Here is a 10,263-nt window from a genome sequence, read left to right on the forward strand (position 1 = left end):
GAGACCCCTTGGCTCAACCCCAGCACCAGAGGGCCAAGAGAGTGTCCCTCCAGGGGCAATACCCCCTTCAGGGCCAGGCTCCTCCCAGGGTTGGCACCGCCTGTCTGAGTCCCCCAGGACAAGCTGCCCCCATGCCCAGGTGCTCCCCGCCCATCCCGAGCCCGGCTCCCTCACGGCCGAGCCCCCGTTACCCCCGCGGGCGGGCCCGCCAGGCGGCGCTGCCGGCGGAGGCGGCGACAGCGCGTGACCGTTTTTGTCCTGGCCGGGCCGCCGTAGCGCCCGCCCGTCCGCGCCGCCGAGGGGAGGCCGCGCCGAGCGGGGCCGGGAGCGGAGCGGGACCGGGACCGGGACCGGGGCCATGAGCGACATCCGGCACTCGCTGCTGCGGCGGGACGCGCTGAGCGCCGCCAAGGAGGTGCTCTACCACCTGGACATCTACTTCAGCAGCCAGCTGCAGAACTCGCCGCTGCCGCTGGTGGACAAGGGCCCCACGGATCTGCTCGAGGAGTTCCTCTTCCAGGTCCCCAAGGAGCGCGGAGCGCCGCCCAAGGTGCGGCACCGACACCCCGGGCGGAGCGGGACCGGCCCGGGGGGCGCGGGGGACACACGAGGGCAGGCCCAGGAGCTCAGGACAGGATCCCTGCTGGAGCCTGAGGCCTCAGGACGGGACAGGATCCCTCCGGCGCGGGCTGGGGGCTGAGATGGGCAGAACTGGGTCTATGAGGCTCTGCTGCTGGAGACTGAGGGCTCAGATGGACAGCAACGGGTCCCTGAGGCTCTGCTGCTGGAGACTGAGGGCTCAGATGGACAGCAACGGGTCCCTGAGGCTCTGCTGCTGGAGATTGAGGGCTGAGATGGGCAGGACTGGGTCCCTGAGGCTCTGCTGCTGGAGACTGAGGGCTCAGATGGACAGGACTGGGTCCCTGAGGCTCTGCTGCTGGATATTGAGAGCTGGGATGGACAGGACTGGGTCTATGGGGCTCTGTTACTGTAGATTGAGGGCTGAGATGGACAGCAATGGGTCCCCGAGGCTCTGCTGCTGAGGGTTCAGATGGGCAGCGCTGGGTCTCTGGCTCTCTCCTGCTGGAAGCTAAAGCCCCAAAATGACAGCTCAGGGTCCCTGGGGTGCTGGTGACTGAGGATTTTGGCAGGAAGGGGGCTGCTGGCCAGTCTCTGATGGGTGCCCAGGATTCCAGGTGTGGTGGGGACCTTGGGCACTGCCCACATCCCCGAGTGCTGCAGCTGGGCCCTGCCAGGGTGTTTGGGGGGTTTGGGATGGAGCTGGAGCTCAGAGATGAGCACTGAGAAGTCACAGGTGCTGGTGGCTGTTGGAGTATGTGGCCCTGCAGCTCTCAGTGCTCTCAGGGAGGAAATATTTCCTCCCCCAGCAATGTCAGTCTCATCTCTCACTTGGTGGGCAGCACTTGCAGGTGCAGCAAGCACCAGCTTTGGTGTTCAAATGAAACCTGGAGCTCTTAGTGTCACCACATAAATGCACTGGTGGTTCAGAAAGCTTGAATGTGTGTGCTGTGCATAAATATTGAGTCCCTTAGCCCAAAGGGATGCTCTCAGGCTTTGCTGTTCCTGTCTTTTCACTTGTTTTATGGTCCTTCAAGAGGCTCAGTGTATTTTACAGCTTTGCTTTTGTTTTCTTTCAGAGACTGACCCCACTTCAGGAACTTCAGCTCCTTGAGATCATGTGCAATTATTTCCAGGAGCAGACCAAGGATTCAGTCCGGCAGGTCATCTTCTCATCTCTCTTCAGCCCCCAGGGGAACAAAGCAGATGACAGCAGGATGGCCCTGCTGGGGAAGCTGGTCTCCATGGCAGTGGCTGTCTGCAGGGTGCCTGTGCTGGAGTGTGCTGCCTTCTGGCTGCAGGTACAGCTCCTGTGCAGGCAGGGGTGCCTGGGGGAAGGGCTCAGGGTGTGCTCCAGGGTGGGCACAGTGAGCTGGGGCACAGCTGGTCACAGTCAGCTCCTCCTCCCTGGCAGTTTCAGCTGTCCCATGTCTGTGCTTGTGCCCATTCCTGTGCTCTGCCATCAGGGAGAGCTTTGCTAATCCATTAATGTGCTGCAATGGGAGAAAAAAATTGTTTGGGTGTTTTTTTACTGTCAGTAAACCCTCCAAACCCTGCATATTGAAAGGGCTCAGTGGAGGTTTTGACCAAAGCAGGGAGCAAACCTTGGTCACATTGCCTGAAGAAGCTGACTCTGGAGCTTGGGAAATAAACCCTTCCTGATGTGCAGGTTTGGGTGTGGAAGAGACAAACCCGTTGAAATTTGGGCACAAAATACCTGTGTCTGTCTTCTGTGAATGCAGTAGGTTGGAGATCTCCTCTGTCTTTTCCTTTCCCACTGAGATTCCCCACTGAGGGCTTTGGGAAGTGCACCTGTGTTCCTGCTGCCCCTGTGGGATGTGCAGAGCTCACAGCTGACACAGGGGCAGGAGCAGGAAGGTTGTGCTGGGAGGGAAGGGGGGAGGAGGCAGATCTCCTGTTTGCTGGGGTCCCTTTTCTCCCACATGGTGAGTTTTTGGGAGGGCAGGGTGGGACGTAGCAGGACAAGGTGCATTTTTATTTCAGATGGCAGCTGTTAAGTGACGTGAGGATTTCACACACAGAATATTTTCCACATTAAAAATATCAGGCATGGCAGCTGAACCAGTTGCTCTGGGACTGAACCAGTTGAACTACAGAATGGTTTGTGATGGAAAGGACCTTCAAGCTCATCCCAAATTGAAGAAAAACCTTCCACTGTCCCAGGTTGCTCCAAGCCCTGTCCAGTGTGGCCTTGAACACTTCTAGACCAGGTTGGAGAGGCCACAGCTTCTCTGGGCAACTTGTGCTAGGGCCTCAGTGCCCTCACAGGAAAAAAATGTTGCTGAAGTATTAAAAAAAAGCTCTCTAAGTCAAAATATTGATCTAAAAGGTTTCAGTTTTAAGCCACAGCTGCTGTAAACTTGTGACAGTGTTCACAGGTGTCTTAGGATGAGGGAAGAGGTGAGGATCTGACTCCATGTTTCAGAAGGCTGATTTATTATTTTATGATATATATTACATTAAAACTATACTAAAAGAATAGAAGAAAGGATTTCATCAGAAGGCTGGCATAGAATAGAATAGAATAGAATAGAATAGAATAGAATAGAATAGAATAGAATAGAATAGAATAGAATAGAAATGATAACAAAGGCTCTGTCTTGGATAGAGAGTCCAAGCCAGCTGACTGTGATTGGTGTTAATTAGAAACAACCACATGAGACCAATCTCAGATGTACCTGTTGCATTCCACTGCAGCAGATAACCATTGTTTACATTTTGTTCCTGAGGCCTCCCAGCTTCTCAGGAGGAAAAATCCTAAGGAAAGGATTTTTCATAAAAGATGTCTGTGACATAAACTCAAGCTATCACAATCTATTTTGATACTGCAGTACAGTGATTTTATTGCTGTGAGAGTGGGTGTTTGATGAGCTGAGAGAGAGCACGCACAGCAAGGCAGTGCCAATGGGGCAGGTGGGGACCCAGTGACAGGTGTGATGTGTGTCCCCTGTGTGCTGTCCCTGCAGAGGACCCCAGCTGTGTTCTGTGTGAGGCTGGCCCGAGCTCTGGTGGATGATTATTGCAACCTGGTGCCAGGCTCCATCCAGACCCTGAAGCAGATCTTCACTGCCAGCCCTCGCTTCTGCTGCCAGTTCATCACCTCAGTCACAGCTCTCTACGACCTCTCCTCAGGTAAAAGTGCCTCTTTCCAAGTGAGAACTGCAGTGTCATGCACCATGAGTGAACTGTTGCAAGAGATGTAACTCCTGGAATTCTAAAGAGGTGTTACCATGTAATTATTGCCAGAGGAAGCTCAGGGGTGTGGCTGTTGCCTCATCTGGCGCTGGGATGGGAATAAAAATAACCCCTCTGTGGCTGACTTAGAATTCCAGCCCTGTTTGGGTTGGAATGGACATTAAAGCTCAGCTTGTTCCACCCCTGCCATGGCAGGGACACCTTCCACTGTCCCAGGTTGCTCCAAGCCCTGTCCAGCCTGGCCTTGGGCACTGCCAGGGATTTGGATTCCACAGCTTCTCTGGGAAACCAGGGAGAGTCTGTGTTGGAGAAGCAGCCGGGAACACCTGACACAAAGGGCGTTGTCCCCCACAGAGGGCAAAGGACATGGGGCCTTGCTGACTGAGCAGCTCTGGGAGTGAAAGTTGATCTGTCTGGGCTCAGTCAGTTGCCTGTCAGTCTGATCCCTTCCAAAACGGGGTTAAACAAGTTCTGAATGATGGCAGGCTGGAGCAGGATTTCTGTGGAGCAGTGGTGAGAAACACAATCAACATAACTCCAGTGCACTCTTTAACTGTGTGTGTGACCTGCCAGTGGCACAGCCTGCCTCAGCTTCTTGCTCAGACACTTGTAGGTGTCTAAAATGAGATTAATTTAGCTCTACTCAGCCACAGAAGGCTCATGGTAGATCAGAGAACAGCCATACACTGAGTACCAACACCACCTACACTCCAGAAAAGCAAATGCTGTTATTGATAAAGGAAATGCTTTGCACACTCCTCTCCAAATAAACAGCTTGGCATTACTGAGGGTGAAAGAGAGGTTCAGGCTTAGCCTTTATGTTGTTTTTATAAAGTATTTGGTAGAGCTCAGAGCTCAGATTTTATATCCCATCATCATGTCAGAAAGGAAATAGCTTGAGTCATAGGAAGTAATTTTTAAATTCCTTATTTTATTTGAGTTGTTTTTTGGTGACACAGAAAAAGGGAGCTTGCTCTTCCAATGCAGTATTCCCCCTGTGACAGGATGATGTGTGAGGGTTTCTCTTGTCTGTAGTCAAGTTCATGACCATCTTTCTCTTCTCACCTGAAGCTTTACATAATCCTATAATCCTTTCTATGTCATGTAATTGTGTTGTTGCTTTGTGTTTTTCCACAAGACACATTTGTTTAGGTATGTAAGGATTAAAATAAATGAGTTAAGTTATTGGCACTTCCTTCTCTTCACCCAACAAGCTTTTCCTATTTCCCTTGCCCATTGTGCTTCCTGTGGCCAGGGATAAATGGAGAATTAAATTAGCGAAAAAATGAGCAGGTGATGGGTGGCAGAGAAGAAAATGACAAGAGAATCTTGGCTGGGAAAGGGGATAAATATCAGTGTTTGGTGGTATCTTTGGAATAGGTGGGGAAGATGAAGGTGACAGGAACATAGTTGTCTCTTGGGATAAACAGTAGAGCTGGGGAGGTTCAGAAATTGTAACTGGGACAGTGTAGGATGAGTGTATGTGAGAGACTAATTAGAACCTGAATTAATAAATAAAATAACAAAGGCTCAGCTTACCCACCGCTAACCCTCCTATCTGCAGATGAGCTGATCCCTCCCTCAGACCTGCTGGAGCTGATTGTCTCCTGGATCTTTGAGGACCCTCGTTTGATCCTGATCACCTTCCTGAACACTCCCATCGCAGCCAACCTGCCCATGGGCTTCCTGGAGCTCACCCCGCTCACCGGCCTCATCCGCTGGTGCGTCAAGGCCCCCCTGGCCTACACCAGGAAGAAAAAAGCCTCTCTCTCCAATGGACACCCTCCCAGCAAAATTGCCAAGGACTCAGCTTCAGGAGAAGACAGGGATTGCCACCAGCTCTATTCCAAGCTGCATCTGTGTGTCCTGCAGGTCCTTATGATGCTCCAGGGGCATTTAACGGAGAAAAACCTTTATGGGCGCCTGGGGCTGGTGCCTTTTGACCACGTGGTTCCTCTGGTGGAGGACATTAACAGACTGTCTGATGAACTCAATCCTCTCAATGCATCCAAAGAGATTGAACTTGCTCTGGACAGGCTGGCTCAGGCTTTGCAAGTGGCCATGGCATCAGGAGCTCTCCTGTGCACCAGAGGTGAGTTGCCTGTGGGGCTGGCAGAGACCTGGCAAGGGATTCTTCTCCTCCATAAGTTGTAAGAGGCAGTTTTGGGGTGAGGGAATAAAGATCAAGGTGTTCACAGTATAATCAGTAGTTTGCCCTGTTAGAAAGTGATAGTGCACAAAATAGTTCAGGAAAAATAGCTGGAGGGAGAGTAAGAAAGGGGAGTTCACTGCTTTGGGTGGGTCAGAGTGGGGACTGATCCACAGCCCTGCACTGTGCAGTGTCAGACACTGTATCTGGGTGTCTGACACTTTGTCCCCCTCAGAATTGCCTGTAGCCATTTAAAAAGCACTGTTTGATTTTCTTCAGTATAAGTTCTCTGGGTCTGCCAGCTGGAGGAGAGGCCATGAGCACATAAACCCCTGGGTGGGTGTGCTAGACAAAGAATGTGAAAAGCAAATAATTTATCTTCAGCTGAAACTTTTGTGACTTCAGCTCACCTATAATGAGACCCCATTACAGGGTGTCCAAATTCAGCTAAACTCAGTAAAAAAGGGCTGCTAGCCTGGCTTTTGTCTGGCTTTCCTGTCTCCAAAGCCACTTCTTTCCAAAAGACATGCAGAGAGATAAAAAGGAAGTGGCTCAACACAGGGCAGGGTCAGCCACACAGACTCTTCTCTTGTGATATTCTCTTTAAAACCAGACAATTTTAGGTTATACCAGAGGGCTTGAAGCTCTCTAACAGCTGGGACATTAAGTGCAGACCACAACTGCCTCTGCCAAACAGGGATCTGATGCTTTTGTCCTGACTGAACCAGTGCTGCTGGTCCAATTTCACTGTTCTTCCTCCTCATCTTTTAGAAAGTAACTCTGAGTGTTATAAGAACAAACAGCAATCAAAGGGTTTTGATCTGAGGGCTGATTTCAGCTGTTTGTTCTTAGCTGGAACATTCTGAGCACTTGCTCTTTCTGTGGAAGGTAATTCAGTGTAAGGGGCTGCTGAAATATCAGGTATTTCAGTGTTTGGGGTTCAGATATTTCAATTTTTTGGGGCTGTGTGTGTCTACAAAGGCAGGATTTTGTTCTTAAGCTATTCCTGAAAACACTTTATCAATGGGATATGTTGTTAAATTCCTTAGTTCTAGCTATTCTGCTTTAGCAGAAGTTTGGAGGTGATAAAAGTGCAATTTCTAGTTGATAGATCCCAGCAAGAAAACCCCAACCCATTCTTTAAGGTAACAGTGGTTAAAAAACCCAAAACCAGTACAAAACAGGTACTGGGCAGAGTCACACCTTGTGCTTCCTATGTCTCAGTTACTTCTTGTTGATGTATTGGTATTGCAAAATCCATCCCAAGGCTTATCTCTCTTAAATATCAAACATTATAACTGTGAAGGGGCTGGTGGGGAGAGTTGGTGAAATGGAGAAATATTTTCTCTCCTATGAAGGTTTTGGGCCTGAGAGAGGGATTCTGGATCTCTTGCTGACTGATGATGATAGGTTACTGACAGATTCAGTAATCAGTAATTAATCAGTAAAATTAATGATTATTCAGTTATCTGACCTTCCTAGAAAGGACAGCAGAGAGGAAAACCACTCTAATTTCTCCTTTATCCTTATTGTCAATCTTGTGTCCTCTTTCAGATGACTTGAGGACTGTGTGCTCCAGGCTACCACATAACAAGTAAGAGACTTTTTACAGCTCTGTTGGCTTTGATGCATGTTCCAAGACACTCAAAGGCTGCTGAGACAAAATCTCCTCTAAAAATTTGTCCCTGTGGAATTTGGCCTTTATTCATGTGCACTTTAGCACAGGGATAAAGATGACACAGTGCTGGTTGCTTCCTCCCTGGATTCCTGACAGAAAGGGGCTTCAGTGTGTGTTAGAACAAAGGCACAGGAAAGGGAAATGAAATTCCAGCAAGGAACCTGCCCCTAATTGTCCCATCTCTAATTCCCCACCTGACTCTGAGCTCTTGCAACTGCTTCTAGCTTTGCAGTTGCACCTTGCCTTTTTGCTAAAAGAGTAGGGCTTAAAAAAAAGGGTGGGGAAAGGGAGAAAAAGTCTCCTGGCAGCTGTAAAGATCAGAATTGGGTCACTGTTCTCCTGGTGCTCAGCAGCTGTGAAAAACAGCAATCACTTGTTTTTAAAATTTTAAAAGTTTAATAGTAATAAAATGATTATAAAAATAGTAATGCATTTAGAGTAATAATAATTTGGACAATTTGAATTAGGACAATATGAGATAATAAAGACAAAGAGTTATGGACATCCAGGGCAGCACGAGCCCGAAAAGGACACACATTAACAAAGGATTAACCCTTAAAAGCAACACCTGTTAGCCTGTTGCATATTCATACACTTCATACATGATGCATAAATTCCATTCAAACACAGGATTATGTTCTGTGTCAACTTCTTCCTCTGAATCCTAACAGCACCTTCGAGGCAGGAAGAAGTTCGTTATTTCTGAGAATGGGGCAATAAATTCCTTTTCTCTGAAAGACTCAGATGTCCTGGGGCTGCTATCTGGTGCGAGTGCCTCATTCCTATTTAAAAAAAACCCCACTAACATAGTTCTTATTAATTACAAGACTACATTTATTATTAAAATGTCAATACAGCACCACTAATCAATACATTAAAATACACATGGTAAATATCTGCATGGAGCCATATAATATGCAGTTTTCACAGCAGCACTGAGTTGGATGCGAATTATCCTTAGAACCACACCAAAAGCTGCTCTAATCACGTCTCTCCTGTGTGAATTTCTCCCCACAGCCTTCTCCAGCTGGTGATTTCGGGCCCGGTGCAGCAGCCGACACACGGGGCTCTGCCCCCCGGCTTCTACCCGCACATCCACACCCCTCCCCTGGGCTACCCCGCGCTGCCCGCGCACCCCGTGCAGACCTTCATCCCGGGCGTCGCCTTCCCCTACCGGCCCATCCGCTAGCCCTGGGCCCGGCAAGCCCCGGAGACAAAACCCAAGCGCCGGGGAAGCGCCTTTTCCCCTGGGGAGCAGCAGAGCCGAGCTCCGCCCGCGGCCCCGGGCAGCGCTGGGGCGGGTGCGCATCCCGGGACGAAAGGAAGGCATGGACAACATCAATTCCTCTGCAATTCCTCCATCCAAACCTCTGCGGGCTGGGGAAGCTTTTCTGATGTTCCCAAACCTCTGCGGGGTATGGAACTTTTTGTGATGTTCCCAAACCTCTGCGGGGTATGGAACTTTTTCTGATGTTTTTGCAGCAGCCCGGTGCTGTTTACATCAGGGTGAGCCCGGCTGCTCTGGCTCTGGGAAGGCCTTCTGTGATTTTTTTTTTTTTTTCCTCCACTCCAGCCTGCTTGTTTCTTTGTAAATGTTTGTATCTATAGCTACAGAGGATGTGTACACTGTATATTTTTGGAAGGTAAACGTTTGTTTCCGAAGCACAAGGTAGAGTAAAGCAGCACTTCCTATTAAAGGAAACAATTTAAGAAGCATCAAAAAAAATCTGCTGCTTTCTTTTTTTTTAAGAATTAGAATTGTTTAAAATTGGATTCAACAACAAGGAAAAACCCTTCAGAACTTCTGATTTCAGGATTAGAACCATGAATGGCACCAAGTCCTTACACTGTGAAAGTTCTGCCTCCTATTCCTTTGAAGGGCTGAGGGAAACTTTGGGCCAGGTGACCCAGGGGCCACCTCCTGTTTCCCAAGCACCTGAGGGGATTTTGGGGGGTTTGGGCAGGATTTTGGGGGTCTCAGGTGGATTTTGGGGGTCCCTGAGGGGATTACAGGGGTTCTGAGTGGAGTTTTTGGGGTCCCAGTGGGGATTTTGGGGGTTCTGGCGTTGATTTCAGGGGTCCTGAGGGGATTTTGGAGGTCTTGAATCCTCCTGAAGGGTCTGTGAAGAGATATGGGGGGTCCCTGATGGGTTTTGGGGGTCTCAGGTGGGGTTTTAGGGGTCTCAGGCAGATTTTTGGGGCTCCTGAGGGGGATTTTTGGGGGTCTCAGATCCTCCTGAAGGGTCTGTGAGGAGATCGCAGGGGTCCCAGGTGGATTTTGGGGGTCCCAGGTGGATTTTGGGGGTCCCGAGTGGAGTTTTGGGGTTCCAGGGAGGATTTGGGGGTCCTGAGGGGATTTTGGGGGTCTTGAATCCTCCTGAAGGGTCTGTGAGGAGATCAGGGGGGCGTCCCTGAGGGGTTTTGGGGGTCTCGGGTGGGATTTTAGGGGTCTCATGGAGATTTTTGGGGCTCCCGAGGGGGATTCTGGGGGTCCTGAGTGTAGTTTTGGGGGTCCCAGGGGGGATTTTGGGGATCCCGAGTGGATTTTTGGGTCCCATGGGGGGATTTGGGGGTCTCAGGTCCTCCTGTAAGGTCTGTGAGGAGATCGGGGGGGTCCCTTAGGGGTTTTGGGGGTCCCAAG

General features: G+C 49.9%; 1 protein-coding gene across 1 annotated transcript; it reads left to right on the forward strand.

Annotated features, from left to right (window-relative positions):
- The first annotated feature begins 352 nt into the window (after positions 1–352).
- On the forward strand, positions 353–9,348 carry INTS15 (integrator complex subunit 15). The gene is made up of 6 exons (XM_059484477.1): positions 353–550; positions 1,659–1,880; positions 3,567–3,732; positions 5,360–5,887; positions 7,499–7,538; positions 8,640–9,348. Exons 1-6 carry the CDS (start codon positions 359–361, stop codon positions 8,809–8,811), a joined length of 1,320 nt encoding a protein of 439 aa, XP_059340460.1. The 5' UTR covers positions 353–358; the 3' UTR covers positions 8,812–9,348.
- The last annotated feature ends 915 nt before the right edge of the window (positions 9,349–10,263 follow it).

Source organism: Ammospiza nelsoni, chromosome 17 (assembly GCF_027579445.1).
Source record: "Ammospiza nelsoni isolate bAmmNel1 chromosome 17, bAmmNel1.pri, whole genome shotgun sequence".
NCBI classification, from domain to species: domain Eukaryota; kingdom Metazoa; phylum Chordata; class Aves; order Passeriformes; family Passerellidae; genus Ammospiza; species Ammospiza nelsoni.